At 51.3% G+C, this 19444-nt stretch overlaps 1 protein-coding gene across 1 annotated transcript in view; it reads right to left on the reverse strand.

Annotated features, from left to right (window-relative positions):
- Positions 1 to 250: 250 nt before the first annotated feature.
- L3MBTL4 (L3MBTL histone methyl-lysine binding protein 4) overlaps positions 251 to 19444 on the reverse strand; it is a 234929-nt gene continuing 215735 nt past the window's right edge. The window contains 6 exon segments of the mRNA XM_061130916.1: positions 251 to 430; positions 3325 to 3408; positions 9863 to 9900; positions 10017 to 10195; positions 10305 to 10424; positions 10831 to 10984. Of these exon segments, the coding sequence (XP_060986899.1) occupies positions 251 to 430; positions 3325 to 3408; positions 9863 to 9900; positions 10017 to 10195; positions 10305 to 10424; positions 10831 to 10984 (755 nt within the window).

Raw genomic sequence — 19444 nt, forward strand, 5'->3', positions numbered from 1 at the left:
TCCCGTGGGCTTCTTGGATCTATTCCTGCCATGCATCAGAGCCGCAGTGGTGACGGTCAGGATCCTGCTGGGCCTGGGGGGTTTTCCATCGCTGGCGCTGGATCAGCCATCAAATCTTCCAAATGTAAAAGCCACGGCCGCTTTACAAGGTCCCCTTCATACTTGGGCATGACCATGGGGACACGGAAATCAAGTTTCTGTGGCTGAGGTTCCTGTTGAGAGAATAAGGCATGTTGGTGGCCATGGTCCCTCAGGTACAGCGTCCCCCCATGGCCTCCTGGCCTGAGACGGCATCCTCCCCGGCGAGGTCCTGGGAGCGCCTGAACATGAGGATGGAGTTGTAAACCTTCAGGGCTGGACCCAGCTCGATCTTCATCACCTGGGCAGTGTCCGTCTGTGTCAGCAGCAGGAAGACTCTGCCATCGATGTGCTGTCAGTAAACAAATGCGCACAAACAAACACAGCCTGCTCCTCCGGTCTGTTTGCGCCCCACTGAACCCCCCACTGCCAGGAGCCCCTGGGTGCTGAGCTGCGACCCGGACCCCATGGGTTCCCAGAGCTCGGGGGACCACGGAGCACAGCAGCATCTTAGTCCAACTGCTCTCGACAGTAAGTTCTCCCCAGAACCCTGAAGCTAAGTTACATTAAAAGCTGTTCATTCTGTTAAATGTGAACTCAACGTACACGAAGTAGGCTAAATTTCTACTGTTACATTTTTAAATTTTTGGACTGAATTTGTATCAAGGGCCTTAACAATAACCCACTCTCATATACCAAGTGAATCTCCAAGAACGCTCATGAAAATGATAAGCGGTGAGGATGTGCTGGTTTTATTTATAGCAGTGAAATACTGCAAACAACTGGACATGCCAGGAACAGCAGAAGGAAAGAAATGAGGGTGTCACCGAGGATGGAGACCGGCAGTCACCAAAATTCACGTCTCAATGAAATAGGTCATGACTTGGGACACTTTTCGTGGGTTGTGAAGCAAGGGAACATGAGCTGATGACCTAGAAAGATTTGTTTTCATTTGTAAAATTAAATGTGTGTGATCTCTGTAAACACACATGGAGTTGAAATATTTGAAGTCTTTACAGCAAATGTGAAGTGACCTTTGGCCAGATGTTTGGTTTGTGTTTTCTCCTTTAACCTTACTTAAAATGCTTTCTGTGACAAACACCATTATCAGCAGAAGTACATTCAAAATGAATGTGTTATTTATTAACTTTGTAAACGTGTCGTGGTCTGGAATATCTTGGCTATCCTGAGGTTATGTGATGGCCAGTAGCCACCGTGCAGGTTGTTTCCAACTTCTAGAAGCCCCAGGATGGTTTCAGAGTTCGAGTCTCAGGGACGTGGACAGGCCCATAGCCACACCACCTATTCACATGGGCGGGCCCAGGAGGAGTCCTGGGTCCAGAACCAAGAAGACAGAATGGAGTTTGCTGGAGTAACACCCATCCAGGAACCCAGCCCTGTGGCTCTAACCCTTTTGGTTCACAGCACAACCCCCGTGACAGTGTCCCCCTGAGGAAGGCGAGATCCCTGGGGACCCCAGATGGGGTGTTCATTTTAAAAGCCTCCATGGGCTTCCCTGGAGGGGAAGTAAAGTAAAGTGTGTAAACACACTTTACATCCCTCACACGCTGGGGGTTTAAACAGTAACCATCCAGCCACATTAGTACACGCCAGCTCGGAAATGACACCGGCTCCTGCTGTCTTTTCTGGCCTTTTGTTCTAGGCCAACTTACGGAGGGTGACAGTCGCCATGGTGCATTGGCAGCCTCTGTCTTGGTGGGGCCCTGGCATTCTAGAACCTTCTATCACCTGACCTGCAGGGTCAGGAGGGCAGGGGGCAATGACCGCACACAGCAGTAATGAAGGGACAGTCAGGAGCTGAGGACTGCCCGCCTGCCCTTTCCAGACCCCTCTCTCTCACCTGAGCCCCCAGGGCCTCCCCTGGGGCCTGGCCAGCAACAGGGACTTGGGAACTCTCTGCTGAGGGAATTCCCAGGAAAATGATGCAGGTCCATTGCAGGTGGCTCAGATGGTAAAGAATCTGCTTGCCAATGCAGAAGACATAAGAGACATGGGTTCGATCCCTGGGTCAGGAAGATCCCCTGGAGGAGGGCATGGCAACCCACTCCAGTATTCTAGCCTGGAGAATCCCATGGACAGAGGAGCCTGGTGGGCTACAGTCCACAGGGTCACAAAGAGTCAGACCTGATTGAAGTGACCCTCACAACCTGCCGCAGGTCACAGGGGGCCAACACTGTGGCTGCCGGCAGGTTGCTGACCTCCAGCAGGGGCCGCTCTGCTCCGCATGGCTGCCCATCATGGAGCCCCTGCCCTGGGACAAGCCTGGGCCAGCTGCTGTAGACACACTAACCGTAACCCTTGCAGGTCCTCTCACATCAGTCCGTGTTTCCAGAGTTGGGAGGAGAGAAGTGAGGCAAGCTGCTCGTGGTGACTCTGCAGGTCTTAACAGCCACACTGGAGCAGCCGGACCTCAAGGAGACTGTGGACAAGGGGGTCCTGGATGTGGCAGACACAGAGGACATCGTTCATGTGAGGCTGGGCTGGGGGGTAGGGGTTCCCCTCACCAGGTTCCCATCAGCAGCTCCAGACCAGCTCCTTGCATACTGAGGGCCTGGCAGGCTCAGAGGGGCCGGGGACCCACAACTCAGAGAGCACCTCCCCTGCCCTACACGTGCCCTGAAGCCAGAAACTGGGAGTGTGAGCTGCACCCTGTCCATGAGCATGGTTTTCTCAAGAGTTCTAGACCAATGGCAGAGGCTCAGTGATCAGACTGGTACGGGATGAACCGTTGCTCACGAGGCCCCAGCTCACCCATCGGCAGACTGCCCTGCCCTCTGGGTCTGGAAGGGGAAGCCCTGTAGACAGAACATGCGGCTTCTGTGACCGTCTGAGCAGGGGCAGGGCCAGGACAGATGGGACGGCCCTTCTTCCACTTTGGAGCAGAAAAGTATATCCCCTTTCCTGGGTGCAGGTCCATTGCAGGTCCCCCCTGACCCCAGGGTAGTCACAGTACAGGGGCTCAGGTGCACCCCAGGGAGTGACGTGTTCCAACTGTCCCTTCCTCGAGGGACTGCAGAGCTGAGGCCACCAGCTCCAGTTACAAGTCACAAATCACAGCTCATGTCAGCAGCCCAGACAGAGGCTGCCTTGGGACCCCCTCCTGCCTACACCTCCTCCTCTCGCCCCCCCCCCACCCCCCAAACCGCTCTTATTTACACTTAAGTAAACGGAAGCAGAGCACTCCCTGAGTTTGGACTGGATACATATAATTTTCCTGTTTCCTACGTCCCTCCTGAAGCACTTGGCACGCTCCTCACCGCCCAGCAGAGACGCCACAAACTCAGCCACCCGCGGCGTGACGTGAAAAGCCTGATTCAAAACACTCACTGGAAATAACACCTTGGGTTGTAGTCCTTCAATGTTTGAGTAAAACACTCTTTACATCCCTCACACGCTGGGGGTTTAAACAGTAACCATCCAGCCACATTAGTACACGCCAGCTCGGAAATGACACCGGCTCCTGCTGTCTTTTCTGGCCTTTTGTTCTAGGCCGACTTACGGAGGGTGACAGTCACCATGGTGCATTGGCAGCCTCTGTCTTGGTGGGGCCCTGGCATTCTAGAACCTTCTATCACCTGACCTGCAGGGTCAGGAGGGCAAGGGGCAGTGACCGCACACAGCAGTAATGAAGGGACAGTCAGGAGCTGAGGACTGCCCGCCTGCCCTTTCCAGACCCCTCTCTCTCACCTGAGCCCCCAGGGCCTCCCCTGGGGCCTGGCCAGCATCAGGGACTTGGGAACTCTCTGCTGAGGGAATTCCCAGGAAAATGATGAGGAAGCTGAAGCCCAGTCAGTCAGTTCAGTCACTCAGTCATGTCTGACTCTTTCCGACCCCATGGACTGCAGCACACCAGGCCTCCCTGTCCATCTCCAACTCCTGGAGCTTGCGGAAGCACTTGGAGAGCTTTAAATACCATCTCAGGCCAGGCTCATGCTGCAGATTCCAAATCAGCGGTGCTGGATCTGCCCGAGAGTTGCACACGGATTGGACTCCCAGGTTGACACTGCCCTAATGTGCAGTCAGGGCCAGGGACCCAGGGTGAGAGGACGCCTGGGAGGAGGAGACCTGGGTGTCTCTGGGGGGCAGCCTGCAGCCTCTCCCCTTCAGAGAGTTCTAGGGGCTGGATGCTCCACTGGGGCTGAGCCCAGAGCTGGAGGCAGGAGATGCTGGGGGTGAATCCTGAGGCTCTGCCCATGGGCTGGGGGTGGGGCCGAATTAGAGGATGCTGACCACAGGGACAATGCTCAAGGACAGTCTTCCTACCCCAGCGTTACTCCACGCTGGGCTGATCCTTCCTGCTGTGGGGCTGCCCTTGCCAACTGCAGGATGTTCAGTGACATCCCTGCTTTCTTCCTGCTAAGTGCCAGGAACACCCCCAACACACACAACTGTGACAACGAGAAATGAGTCCAGGTGTTGCCGATGTCAGTGGGTAAGAGCCGTGGCAAGGAATGAGGACTCTCCTGGGAGGGCTCTGTGCCAGGTGAGGGCTGGGGTCACAGTAGGGAAATTCACATAGAAAAGTGGGACCAGGAATTAGCTAAGACACGCCCTGGTTGTGTCTCAATCCCTGGCTGCCTGGGGAAGCCACGCCAGCACCAGGGTCCCTGGGCCCTCGGCCCAGGCTCAGGGACATGCTCCAGAGATGGTCTCTTGTAAACACACGCTCCGGCAACTACTGTTCTCCAAAAAGAGCTGAAGTATTGCTTAGATGGTTTTCAGAGGTTAAAATGTCCTCTTCTGGACAAACAAATACAAATTTTTAAAAAAGGATCACATTCCCTCTTCTTAGTACTGTGAGCCAAGAAATCACTGTCCATGTCAGAGGTAGATTGGGTTTTTAAATGGGGATAAATAATGTGCTAAACTGGAGGGTAAACGGAGCCACACTGCGGGCAGGTGGTCCAGCCCGCACAGCCTCACACTCTCCTTTCTGTCTTCCTTGGGTCTGAAATTCTCTGTCTTTCTGGACAGAGATTCTGATTCCTCTCAACCTACCTTTTTCCAAAGTAAAGAACAAGTTCAACGAAATCTAATGAGGCAGACTTTTCTGACTAGAATTTAAAATATCCAAAGGCCTGGATCATCGTTTGGCATCATCACTCAATATTGCTAGTCAGGATTTCCTCCCCCTGAGAAATTCATTCTATGTTAAGCTTCGGGAGAAAGCCCATTTGCTACAGATCTTCTCAGCGTACACTAGGTGAACTTCACTGGGCCACAGGGCAGCATCGGAAGGTTTCCTTTTCATGCTTCCCTTTGGCACGTGTCTCCGTCTTCATGTTGAGGTCAGCGCAGAGAACTGGTCAGATGGCGCCAAGTCCACAGAGAAGGAGGCTGTTGTCCTGTCCTTTGTCTCTGCCCAGGACCGCTGTGTGGATGCGGCTGCTTTCCCGAGGTGATGGCAGCCCTGTTGTAGCCCAGGGTGGCTGACCTTGACCTTGGTCTTGACGGGGGCAGCATACCTGGTTCCCCGAGTTCTCAGGGGTGTGGCATCACACAGCAGACACCCCGGTTTTGCTTTGGAAGGACACTGAGTCAGTGAGCTCCGAGGATGACGCAGCAGTTTGGAAAGACTAAGAGAGATGATATTGTGCAGGCTCTGAGCTGGGCCCTCTGTCCCACCTGACTTCCCTCCCAGGCAACCTCGTGCAGACCAGCAGGCCCATTTCCTTCAGTGGGGCTGCTGCTCCCTTAAATCTCTCTGATGTCCGTGTTCCCATCTTGCTGAGCCAGCGCCGCCGTGCGCCTGATTGTCCTGGCTCCAGGTCCACTGGGGACTGTGTCTCCAGCCTAGGTCTCTTTTGTCAACAATGGAGTTGGTTAGTTGCCCTTTTTCATGGCCTGACTGTATAAGGCTGCTCTGCTTAGGCAGCACCATCCTGACTTTTTCTCAACACTCCCTCCTGTGCAAAGATTGTGTGGAAGTGACCACCATCTTTCAGAGCTAATGGACATGTAGGGAGCCCTTGGATGAGGCTGGGGCGATTTGCGTGTTTTTGAATGTAAGAAATAAAAGTGACCTCATAGACACCGGGCAGCCCCGAGTGGCACCCTGTGATGAGTGTACACGTCACATCCGCCTGCCTGTGCCCACGGACACCTGGCAGGAGGGGCTGCTGAAAATTCCCCTAATTCACCCACGTGCTTGCACATCTGTCTCACACCTGCTCTGGCAACACACTTGCTATAAAGATGTGAAAAGATACAAGACTAATTTAGCCCCTACTCTTAAATGCTCGCACCCATCTATAGACCAGAGTAAGAAACGCTCTCCCCAGGGACTACCCCTTGCGTGTGTCCTCACCCACATGTTCCTAACGAAGGTTTCACAGAACAGTAACCTCTGCGACAGGATGATGTGCTGTTATCTGGTCTCGTCTCTCTGTTTAGAACCACTGCATTGACTTCATGGCCTGCCTGTCCTCTGAAAGAATCTGCTCTGGCAGAAAGAGCCAGAGAAACAGGAAAGGAGTTCAAAGCCAGCCCCCACCTCCGGGCGAGGTGCCAAAGGCCCAGGCAGGTAACAGAGCTTGGAGTGGAGGTATCCTTTTAGCCAGGAAAGCAAACGAGGGACTATCCTGTACTGCATCTCCTGCCAGAGACAACAACCTGCCTAAAGTCTCCCCATCCTCCCAGCCACTGAGCCCTGCTCCAGTCTCTGCCCCATGGGAACAAAGAGCAAAGGAATAGTGCTCCCCTCAGCCCGCTCAGCTCAAGTCCTCACTCCCTCACTCGCCACTCTTAATGAAGACTCGGGCATCCCAGGCAGCTCAGTGGTAAAGAGTCCACCTGCCAATGCTGGAGATGCAGGTTCGATCCTTGGGTTGGGAAGATTCCCTGGAGGAGGGTGTGACAACCCACTCGAGTATACTGGCCTGGAAAATTTCATGGACAGAGGAGTCCGGTGAGCTACGGTCCATGGGGTCGCAGAGTCGGACACGACTGAGCGTCTGAGCATGCATGCACACAGAACAGACACTGGGCCTCAGTGGATGAGATCAAGATGCACCCTAGGGAGCCTCCTCGTTTTCAACTATACAGACAGAACCATCACAACACCCACATTTTAAACCTCCAAAGACTCTTCTTGGGGACCAATTTTGGTGCCAGAAAAATGTGCTACAGAATGTGAGAATTCAGAGGGATATTTAGGATGTGGTCCTTGTCCTCAGGGGCATCTAATGGTAGTTATCAAGTCAAAGGTATGTCAATGTTAGGGAATATCGCGGGCTGTTGTCTCTGAGATGCCTCCCTACGGGCGGCCATAGTCACAGAAGCCTTTCCAATACCTGCTATATCTTTAATCTAGAAAATGTACAAGACCTCTCTCAGCAATGAAAGGCTGGGATCCCGTGTGTACCCATTACAGAGAGCTCAGAACTGTGACTGTGGCTTCCTGATCATTTTCCATGGCATCTTTGGTCCTCCCTCACCACCTCCCTTCTGAGACGTGCTGGGGAGACTTGTGCTGGGCCAGCTACTTTCCTTTAATCACCCCCCAAACTCCACTTTGTTCAGTGTCAGACTTGAAACTTGTCAGATCAGAACCCCCTCCTCGCCGCCCCCAACCCCCGACAAACACAAACTTCCTAAAGAAACTCTAATGTTCTGAAACTAGAATTCTAAATTCTAAACATTCCGATATTCCATAAGAGTGATTCCTGCTCTGGGGTAATGCTCCTCCCACCCTCAAGAAGTTAACAAAAGCTGTGGCCCTCCTTTTAAGGGAAAAAAATACACGCATATGGCAACCCACTCCAGTATCCTTGCCTAGAGAATTCCATGGACAGACCTTGGGGTCACAAAGAGTCGGACATGACTGAGCGACTCACACACACACACACACACAGAGTTTTCCCAAATCCTCTGCAGCCCAGTCCCACAGGCCCAGCGGGAACCCTGTGACCTGGACACTCACTGCCGGCCTTTGCCTGCCCTGCTTCCTATGCTTCCTGATCATGGACCCCATTCTTGGCCATGCTCTCTGGGGGTTGTGCCTGGTGAGGCCCCATCTGGTATTTCTGCCCCTGGTGTCCCCTGCGGGGACCTGAACTCAGAAGGTCCCACAATAAATTCATCATCTTATCCTCCAGCCCCCAGACTGGATCCTGTCCCCAAAGTTCCATTTTTTGACGGCGCCACTGCTTTCCCGTTCTTCCCGATGAAGCATGTGGGCCGCGTCGCTGACACATCATTAGCCTAATTAAGTGCCAGGCCGCATAGCCGAGGCTTTAAAAGGAATCAGCCTGGATCGTCTCACCTTTTCATCCTGTGTCCCGTCTACTTCCTGTGCTGCGGCTCCACCCGCCGAGCCCAGCCCAGCCCCTTCTCACGCTCACCTCCTAGAGGGTCTTTGCTGTTTGCACCTCCTTGAAGCACCAGCTTCACAATACGACTTTTGGCCTAAGACATGGGTACCGCCTGGCTGGCCTGCATGCTCGGTCCAGGCCTGGCCCTTTCCCCACCCCAGGCCCACCTTCCTGAAGCCCAGGGGGCAATGTGCTTGGGGGTGAGACGTCAACTCAGGTTGTGGCTCTGACTGTGTGACCTTAAGAGGTTGCTCAGTCTCTGGTGCCTCAACTTCCCTGTCTGTAAAATGGGCAAATAAGCATACATGCCTCCTGATTGCGTCAATACTATTCACTATCATTGGTGTCACCCCTACTTCTGATTTTCCTCCCGCACATGGCGTCCCTTCTTTTCTCTGCTTGGACATAGCCCACTTTTGTTTCAAAATCCAGCTCAAATGCCCTTGTCATTCAACATTCACTCAACAAATGCTTACTGGGACTTCTGCTCAGTGCTGGGCTCAGTGAGAGGCTCTGGGATACAAGCCCAGGGAGTGGAGTGAGGTGTCTGCTCACCTCGCAGGGTTCAGAGTCAGTTGAGTGAGCATCGACAATGCTGATGGACACGTTTATATTAAAATCTAATCCATTTTCCAAATTTGCTGGCATATTGAGTGCAGCACTTTCACAGCATCATCTTTTAGGATTTGAAATAGCTCAACTGGAATTCTATCACCTCCACTAGCTTTGTTCATAGTGATGCTTCCTTTTTTTTATTTTTTCATTTATTTTTTTATTAGTTGGAGGCTAATTACTTTACAATATTGTAGTGGGTTTTGCCATACATTGACATGAATCAGCCATATAATGATGCTTCCTAATGCCCACTTGACTTCACATTCCAGGATGCCTGGCTCTAGGTGAGTGATCATACCAGCATGGTTATCTGGGTCATGAAGATCTTTTTGTATATTTCTGTGTATTCTTGCCACCTCTTCTTATATCTTCTGCTTCTCTTATGCACATACCATTTCTGTCCTTTATTGTGCCCATCTTTGCATGAAATGTTTCCTTGGAATACAAGGAGATCCAACCAGTCCATCCTAAAGGAAATCAGTCCTGAATATTCATTGAAGGACTGATACTGAAGCTGAAACTCCAATACTTTGGCCACCTGATGCGAAGAACTGACTCATTTGCAAAGACCCTGATGCTGGGAAAGATTGAAGGCAGGAGGAGAAGGGGATGACAGAGGATGAGATGGTTTGATGGCATCACCGATGTGATGGACATGAGTTTGAGTAAGCTCCAGGAGTTGGTGATGGACAGGAAAGCCTGGTGCGCTGCAGTCCATGGGGTTGCAAAGAGTCGGACACCACTGAGCAACTGAACTGAACTGAATCCATTCTCCCCTCTGTCCAGCGTCACGTGGTGACCTAGTTTACTAATAAACCTGAGGCTGACCTGCTCACCTGTGGCTGTGGGTGGACACAGGGCAGCAGGGAGCTACCTGGAGCAAGAACAGGGGGCCTGGGGCCTGAGGGTGGGGCGCGCAGAGGGACCCCCTCGGGCACAGTGCATGGGGGACTCACCAGGGGCTGCCAGGGCACATGCCTGGGGGCTCACATGGTACGTGTTTCCTCACAGGAAACCTGTGGTGTGGGGCTGAAGTGATCACCACCGCCCTGGGGGGCAGGTAGTGGAGCCGGCACTGGAGAAGGCTTGGGGCGGGGGGCATGCAGGGCCCACCCAGGGGCTTCATGAGCTTCCTCAGGTCAGGGTCTGCTTCTCGCTCAAGTGTGGACCTGCAATTTGACATGGGGACTCCGCAACTAGCAGAAACATGACCGCAGGCAGGTCCCCCACCCCCGCCCCGAGCAGCCTCTCAACCTCCTCCAGTGCCCATCCGGCCACCTTGCAGGCCTGCATGTCAGCCAAGCTGGCCCAGTGGAGGGTCCCGGAAAGGCTGGGCCGACAAGGACGACGTGGAGACGGGCTGGAGCAGGGCCTGGGGCATCTGTGTGGCTGAATGCCCTGCAAGAGAGGTAAGGGGGTGAGGGGAGGCGGCTCTGGGGGCATTCTCGTGGCCCCTCCCTGCCGAAGGCTGACCCGGTGGAACCCTGGAAAGACGGCATCACCGCCCAGGCATCACCCTCGCCAACACAGCCACACCGCTGCCCTGTTTCAAAACCACGGTGTTGAGAAACAGACGTTGTGAAGGCCGAGACTGGCCATTTGCTAAGCGGGTTCAAATAATCTCTGTGACCCGCTGATGGCAAGGAGGAGCTGGCCTGTCCCTGCACTGGCCTCTCTCCCTTAGTCAGAGGCAGGGAAGGTGCAGAACCTCGCTGGATGCAGCCCTAAGTGGACCGCACACCAGCCACCTGGATGCGCAGCACACAAAGCCCGCTCCCTTCCTGGAAGCCGCCGCCTTCCTCACCATGGGCCCAGGTCCATGTCTGGTTCCCAGGGTCCCCCGGTGGGGGGTGCATCAGATGTGGGATGCAGCTCAGGATCCCACGGGGACACCTGGGTGCCAGCTGCTCCTGTGAGTCCCTGCAGGCACGACGACCTCGGGGGACTCAGGGAAGAGGCTGCCGAGAGCGGAGCCCCAGCCAGGCCCTCCTTATGGGGTGCTCCCTCAGGACCAGAGCTCTGAGTGGCCTTGGCCCTAAGGCTACAAGGGTGCCGGCCACTCTCACCAAGGAGTCAGAGTCTACTTCTGCCCACGCTCCTCCCCAGCCTTTCTGAACAGCCTTTTCCACCTTCAAAAGGGACTTTATTCTTCTATTATATCCAGACATTTAGATGGAGCTATGTTTCCAATGGTCATGTATGGATGTGAGAGTTGGACTGTGAAGAAAGCTGAGCGCTAAAAAATTGATGCTTGTGAACTATGGTGTTGGAGAAGACTCTTGAGAGTCCCTTGGACTGCAAGGAGATCCAACCAGTCCATCCTAAAGGAGATCAGTCCTGGGTATTCATTGGAAGGACTGATGCTGAAGCTGAAACTCCAGTACTTTGGCCACCTCATGTGAAGAGTTGACTCATTGGAAAAAACCCTGATGCTGGGAGGGATTGGGGGCAGGAGGAGAAGGGGATGGCAGAGGATGAGATGGCTGGATGGCATCACTGACTCGATGGGCATGGGTTTAGGTAGACGCCGGGAGTTGGTGATGGACAGGGAGGCCTGGCGTGCTGCGGTTCATGGGGTCGCAAAGAGTCGGACACGACTGAGCAACTGAACTGAACTGAACTGATGGATGTCAATGGGCTTCCCATGTGGTGCTAGTGGTAAAGAACCCACCTGCCAATGTAGGAGACAGACGTGAGCTTGATCCCTGGGTGGGGAAGATCCCCTGGAGGTAGGACATGGCAAGCCACTCCAGTATTCTTGCCTGGAGAATCCCATGGACAGAGGAGCCTGGCAGGCTATAATCCATGGGGTTGCAAAGAGTCCAACAGGACTGCAGCGACTTAGCACACACAGATCTTAATTCCCTCATTATTTTGCTTTTAATATACAAACAGGCAAGGACAAAATCACTACAGAGATTCCAGAGAAAACTCTGGACTTTATAGCGACATCTTTTAAGATTCTTTCAACACGAATTAGCCAAGTAAAGCTGTTGATATTTTAAAAGGCTCTGAAAGGGAAGACCACAAAAGGAACTGTCTTTAGCCCTCTCAAGGTCTGCCTTTACTAATGTAGTAGACAGGGTCAGGAAGCAGTGCTCAGTCGTTCAGTTGTGTCTGATTCTTTCGTGTCTTCACTATGGACTGTAGCCTGCCAGGTCCTCTGTCCAGGGGATTCTCCAGGCAAGAATACTGGAGTGGGTTGCCATGTCCTCCTCCAAGGGAATCTTCTCGACCCAGGGATCAAACCCAGGTCTCCTTCGGCTCCTGCACTGCAGGCAGAGTCTTTACCACCAAGTCGCTGGGAAAACCCTATCATGCATATATTTCCACCTCAAATCAATTACAGTTGTTAGTAGGTGACATTCTACATGCTCATTACATGCATTCTACATGCTCACAGTCACCTACTGGTTAGTGATCCACCTGCCCATCTCTCCCTGACCACCGGGCACAGACATCCTGCATCTTTACTCCCACGTGCTCTCTACACGGAGAGACAGACAGCAAAATTGTGCCCTTCTCCCAAATTCTTCTGCTCCAGTTGCCGGCAGCGGCAAATTCATTTCTAGATGCTAACTGTCCGACACTGACCTTTTTAGTATGTAAATAGGTTATCGTCTCTGAGTCGTTCCGCCAGCAGTGTGTAAGGCTAAAACTTCACATCTTCTTTGCAAAGCCAGTAGGTTTACAAGTGCGAATGTTCCTTAATGAAGTCATCAGGTTGGACAGAAGTGTATACGAAACAAGCCCTGGAAAGCCAGGGAGGAAGCATCACAGAGCAGAGGTCTGCAGTTCCGGACATGCGGAATTGCTCCTGGGAAGCCAGGAGTTAAAAGCTCTGTGCTCTTAGGGATTAAGACCTGAGCCAAAGCCCGGCTTTATTCTGGAAAAGAACTGCCATATCCATCAGCTGGTTGCTTTCGCTGAAATGCCACGGGCTTAAAAAACACATCACATATGTCTCAAACCCATGCCCTGGATGAACCAATCACGTGTGGTTTCCAAGATGTCAGGATTCTGAAAAGACACCAGGAGTGAGTCTCATGTTTTGGAGTAACAAAGATGTCCAGTGGCAGTGATCACATTCCTGAAGTCCTCTGAAATGCAAAAAAAAAAAAAAAAAGCAAAACAAAAAACCCCCACCAAAAAAGGAAAAGGGCTCCCAAAAAGGAAATTTTCCACACGTTCATTTGGGAAGCAGATTGCCTTGGGTGCTGAGCAGCCACTTGGAAATGAACCCAAGGTGTGGTTGGCAGCTCTGCTGAACAGCCCTAGACTCCTCCGTCCGCTGCTGCCCACGGCTCCCACCCAGAGGATGGGGACGCAGTTCAAGTGGTGGGATGGCCTTGAGGTCACCACTCAAGGCAGGGAGGGGGCCAGCGTGGTGCCGCACACTTGAGCACATTGTGCTCTCAACTCTGCGTCCCCACTAAATGAATCTGTTTGTCTGGGGATGGTGGCGGCTGGATTTCCTGAAGGTTGAGCAGAGCTCAGGTGGTGCTAGTGGTAAAGAACCCACCGGCCAATGCAGGAGACAAAATGAGGCACAGGTTCGATCCCTGGGTCTGGAAGATTCCCTGAAGGAGGACATGGCAATCCACTCCAGTATCCTTGACTGGAGAATCCCACGGACAGAGGAGCCTGGTGGGCTATATAGTGTCACAGAAAGTCAGACACGACTGAGCAACCAACATTTTCACACTCTCACATTTTGACCTAGGTGCTAATTTTTACACATTCACAGTATCTTTCACAAATGACAGTCTACCTAATTTCCAAGATTACAAGAGATTGGATGGAAGCTCTGACATGCCTATGTGGTGGGATAAGAGATGGCATGATTTTTCCTGGAATTACTTAATTGACTATTGTTTCCCATTTATATGATTATAAGATACACAATTTAAAGATTACATATTTTATAAGTATTAGTAAAAATACCTACTAAGGAACTATGTCCAGGTAACTTCTAAGCAAGTATTCCAAACCTACCATATTAGTGCATGCATGCTAGGTTGCTTCAGTCATGTCTGATTCTTTGCAATTCCATGGACTGTAGACTGCCAGGCTCCTCTGTCCATGGGATTTTCCAGGCAAGAATACTGGAGTGGGTTGCCATGCCCTCCTCCAGGGGATCTTCCCGACCCAGGGATCGAACCTGCCTCTCTTATGTCTCCTACATTGGCAGGTGGTTTCTTTACCACTAGTGCCACCTGGGAAGCCCCCATATCAGACATTCCAGTAACAATGGGCACCTGAGGACATGTGCCAGGGCTTCATCACCTCAGCAGAGAGATGGCAATTTCCTTGGGTCACTACTTCAGCGTGGGCACGGAAATAGTAAACACTGGTGGGTCTCTGTTCAGGGAGCCCTGAGTCGCTCTTACAGCAGGGAGACAGTCTGTTGTAAATGGAGCCTCATTTCTGATGTAAAGGGGACCCTGTGATGACCAGGGAAGTCCCTTTCTCAAGTAAATGACACTTATACACAAAACCCTGCTTTTCACCTCTGTTGAAAGTTACTGCGATCAGGATCTATGATTTTTTTGGAAAGGCTGCCTTCCACTCAAGATCCTGTGGGAGTCACGAGAATGAAGTTATGTCTGAAGGACTGAGGCTGATGGATTTTTCAGTTACAGGATCAATGTTAATGAGTTAGGGAAGGAAGTTTCTGTGGTTTAGTTGCTAACTCAGGTCCGACTCTTTGTGATCCGAGGCTCCTCTGTCCATGGGATTCTTCAGGCAAGAATACTGGAGTGGGTTGCCATGCCCTCCTTCAGGGGATCTTCCTGACCCAGGCATCAAACCTGAGTCTCCTGAATCGCAAGTGGATTCTTTACCACTGAACTACTGGTGAAGCCCTGAGAAAATGTTTAATGTATTTAATTATATAATTGTAACAACGCCAGATATCCCCCGCATAACTATATGGGGGAAATGCCATTCCACTTCAGACTTTGAACAGGAGTGGGGAATTCCGGGGAGCCCCCCTCCCACCCCGATTCCTCATCTGTCCTTGTTATTCTTTCAAACATTGGCTATTTTTTGCTTATGCTCTCATTTCTTTTTTGGTGAAGAAGTGATGTGCTAAAGTAATTTTCATGGAGTGAATCTGAACCTTGTTTCTAAATTATTTTTGGACTTTGGTTTTCTTGAATCTTATGTCATAATCTAAGTGTCTTTAGGAGAATTTTTCTCAGAAGAAAAAATGTTACAGGTGTTGATGAGCGGTCCAAATCATACCGGTCAATTATAGGTAGGGAAATGGAACACTGCTGCTTGGGCCACAAGTTGTGCTTCCTTAATGATTAGAAAAACATGTAATTCTTAACTTTTCCTTCCTGGGAGCCCCAGATAACAGTGATTCAGGGAGGAGGAATGATTTGACAAAAGCTTTTACCTGCTGGCTGAAACTAAGCAGGCTATTTATAAACTGCTCCAAAATGTAAGTAAAAAGCTCTTACCCACAAGTTCTAATGAGAGAGCTGGGTGGACGAGGGAAGACAAAAAGGAAAAACATAATGGACTGAACCAAAGGCAGTCATGTGACCGGCGGCACAGGGCAGCCGGGGTGGGGGTGGAGGTGGGGGTATGCAGAGATAGATCCAGTGAAGACAGACCTGAAACAGCCCTGGAGGGGAAATGCAGGCAAAGAATGTTCTATCCGATACTAGGCAAAACGCACAGCTTTTCCTGTTCAAAACTGCTACAATTCAGTCCCCTTCCCCTTTGCCTCCCAAGCTGACCCCACCCCACAAGGCCTAGCTCTCACATAGCACTAAGTGCCAGGCACTGTTTTAAGGCACAAAGAGGGAATGGAACTCGCCCAAGAACCTTCTAGAAAATGGCAGAGTCAGGACCTGCCGCTGGGCTGTCTGGCCTCCCGTTCTGTGCCTTTGGTCTTGACATCACACAGTCTTATGAAGGGACTGATGGGCATTTAAGGAATCAAGGACTCTTACCAACACACAGGCAAAGACTGGTGTGGAAATGAAGGCTGAGGAAGAATCCACAGAGAGGAAGTTACTCATCTGCCTGGGAGGTAGGAGTTGGGCCTTGAGGTGTGACGTCTACGGGTCAAGGTTAGAGCACCTGAGATCAGGGTAAAGGACACAGAGGAGAGAGGAGGTTTGTAGTAAGGGGCTTGTAGGGGGCGAGGAGAGGGCACTGCAGATGTGTTTCAGCAGACAGCCTAAGTAAGTCAAGAGGCAGATTCTGCAGTCAGGGTTGGGGGATGGATGTGGCTGAGGGTCAGAGAAGAACGCAGTGTCAGAGTGACTCTGAATGTACCCGCCGTATGTGGGGCCAGCAAGCAGCCCAGGTGCGATCATGCCATCCTGGTTTAGGTCTGGTGAGGAAGAATGACCTGGTCAGAGAGAGCAGTCAAGTCACAGAAGTGGTGTTGGTGGGGCAGCTGGGGCCCCTGAGAACAAAGTGAGAGGCCGAAGGAGAAGCTGGCTTTCACCTGCTCCGTTCAGACCATGGAAGGGGCCTGCTGGGTGGTGCTAGTGGTAAAGAACCTGTCTGTCTGCCAATGTAGGAGATATAAGACACCGGTTTGATCCCTGGGTGGGGAAGAGTCCCTGAAGGAGGACATAACAACCCACGCCAGTATTCTTGCCTGGAGAATCCCATGGCAGAGGAGCCTGGTGGGTTACAGTTCATGGGGTTGCAAAGACTTGAACACAACTGAGGAATTGAGCTCGTATGCGTTCTGACGTTGAATCAGTAAAGGCACAGAAATAAGAACACCTTTCACCTGCAGGACACCCCCCTGACCCCGCCCCGCCAGCAGTGCAGCTAACAGGATATGTGGCTGAGCCCCACTCCAGGGGATGCTGGGGTTCCAGATGTGTGGGTACCTAATGACCCAGCCCCAGTCCCCAGTCCCAGAACCAGCAAAGCGCAGAGGTGGGATTAAAGCCAGCCCCAGAATCCCACCCCCCCCACCCCTTTTCCCACAGACCTTATGCTGTTTCTCATCTCCAAGAGGTTTATGTGTCTTTGTTCTCCCGCAGCTTCATAGATGTTGTGGTTATTCCATCACTAAGTCATGTCCAACTCTTTGCAGCTCCATGAACTGCAGCACGCCAGGCTTCCCTGTCCTTCACTATCTCCTGAAGTTTGCTCAGATTCATGTCCACTGAGCCAGTGATGCCATCCAACCATCTCATCCGTCACGAACGAGGTGACCTTTAATAAACCTTCCCTGGGAGCCTCTGCTGGGAGGTTTCCTCTCCCTTCTCTCCTCTGGTGGTGGCAAGGGTTTTTTTCTTTTTTTTCTGTTGTTTCCTTTTTCTAAACTTTACAATGTGCTCTTGAGGAAAGATTTCAAAATGGGCACTGTTAAACTCTGTTAAGAAGAGAATGAACAGTTCTGAGCCAGGGAGCACCGTCCCCTGTGAGGAGCTGCCTGCGGGTGTGGCCCTGCTGCTGGGACGTGGAGACAGAGCCCTGGACTCGGCAACATGCTGCCCCCGGCACGCGCTGTGTGTGCCGCGTCCACACGTCTCACTTCCGGAGCCTCAGGTTTCTCCCCTGGAAGATGGCGTGAGTCAGCAACAAGGCAGGATTCTCAAGGGAACTGGATTCCTTCGATGGGGCAGTACTGTGTGCATGTGAGGCACTGCTCCTTTTTGGAGTCTGTTTTCCACCTTCCCCTTCCCTTCCCTTCCCTTCCTTTCCTTTCATGAGTGGGCGGGCTGGCCCCTCTGTTTCTGGGGACTTTGCTGAGGCCCGAGTCTGCCTGGCTGTCAGGCTCCAGGTCCCACACCTTGTGAGGGAGATGCCTTGGTGGCGATGTGGGGAAGGGTCCACGCGGCCCCCACACTGGGGGGCTGTATGTCAGCTCTTGCTGTCTGTGTCCAGCTGGAGTGTCCGGCCACAGTGGGCAGCACAGACCAGCGAGACCCCAGTCTTATCTTGCCGTTAGTTCCAAGCCCTCTTCCCCCACTTTAATGATGATCACAGTAAATGACATGTGTCTCCCCCACGCAGACGGCCAGTTGGTAAAAGCTCCTAAAACAAAACAGAAATGACCCAAAGTAGGTTAGCGCAAGGGTGAGGAACAGCAGCTCCGAAATAATTTTCAAACAGTGTATGCTTTGGGGATTTAGCCAAGGGAGCTGATAAACTAGGCCATTCAAATATATTATGCCAATATTTTCTCTGGCAAGAGATTGCTTGTCAGATTTGCATCCAGTTTCACTTCAGGACTTAATTCTTTAAAAAAAAAAAAACTGGAGGAAAATTTTCCACAAGCTGTATTTTACTTAGACCCAGGTCCAAACCCTTATCAATGCGTTATTACAATATATAATTAAGCATAATTACATTAAAATATTAAACCACCATCAGCTATTAGAAATAATGAAATTTCTTGCATAAAGCCATCGCATGAATTACTCTGGTGATTGTCAGACTCCCTCATCAAGAGGCTCTGCCTGAAACGGCAGGCACTTACTTCACTTGCCAGAGCGCTGCAGCACAAATCTTGCAAATCTGAGGACCTGAGCGGGATCAGGGTAGGGGTGAGGGGACGGGTCCCACTAAAGCTGTGGCGTTACAGGAAGTCATCCTCTAATAATGTCCCTCAGATGGACACTTCTGTGGCATGAACAGCTGAATTCCAACAGTAATAAACATTATTCTAAAGCAATTAAAGTACTAATAGAATTTTAGGCTATGTGATAATAGACAAGGCAGTAAAAGTAATTCTACAGTAAAAGCAATTGTCAGAGGGGCCCGGGATGATCTACTCACAGTGCTGGCTGGTATCCTGCAAATTCTTGTTTTTGTAATCGGGAATGTAAATTATATTTAGCTCAAGGCAGCATTTGAATTTAAATCCTTAAAAAAAAAAAAGTCTAGTTTCTATAAAGCAGTTTAAAGCCATCTTGCTCACAGTACTCATCTGCTTGGCCGACTCTCTGTCTATGGGAAAGTAGATGGTCGGTCATTAGACAAAACATCTTGGATCACCAGCGTCCAGAGAAATGAGGCTTCAGTGTAAATTCTGTCAATTTGTGTGTGTGTGTGTGCTCAGTCGTGTCTGACTCTTTGCAACCCCACAGAGTGTAGCCTATCAGGCTCCTCTGTCCATGGGATTCTCCAGGCAAGAATACTGGAGTAGATTGCTATTTCCTTCTCCAAGGGATCTTCCTGACGCAGGGATGGAACCTGCATTTCCTGCATTGCAGGCGGATTCCTTACCACTTGAGCAACCTGGAAAGCCCACGTATCCATGTACACACGTATGTATGCATATTTTATTCCTCACTTTGGTATATTTCGTTTTTTTTTTTTTGCAAGTAATGCATTGATAGATGGGCTCAGTTGGTAGTTCTCAAGCCAGATTAGAGTCACCTGTGGAGATTTTTAAATCTGGTGATGCCCAAACCTGTTAAGTCAGACTT

This window comes from Dama dama, chromosome 27 (assembly GCF_033118175.1).
Source record: "Dama dama isolate Ldn47 chromosome 27, ASM3311817v1, whole genome shotgun sequence".
Lineage (NCBI taxonomy): Eukaryota > Metazoa > Chordata > Mammalia > Artiodactyla > Cervidae > Dama > Dama dama.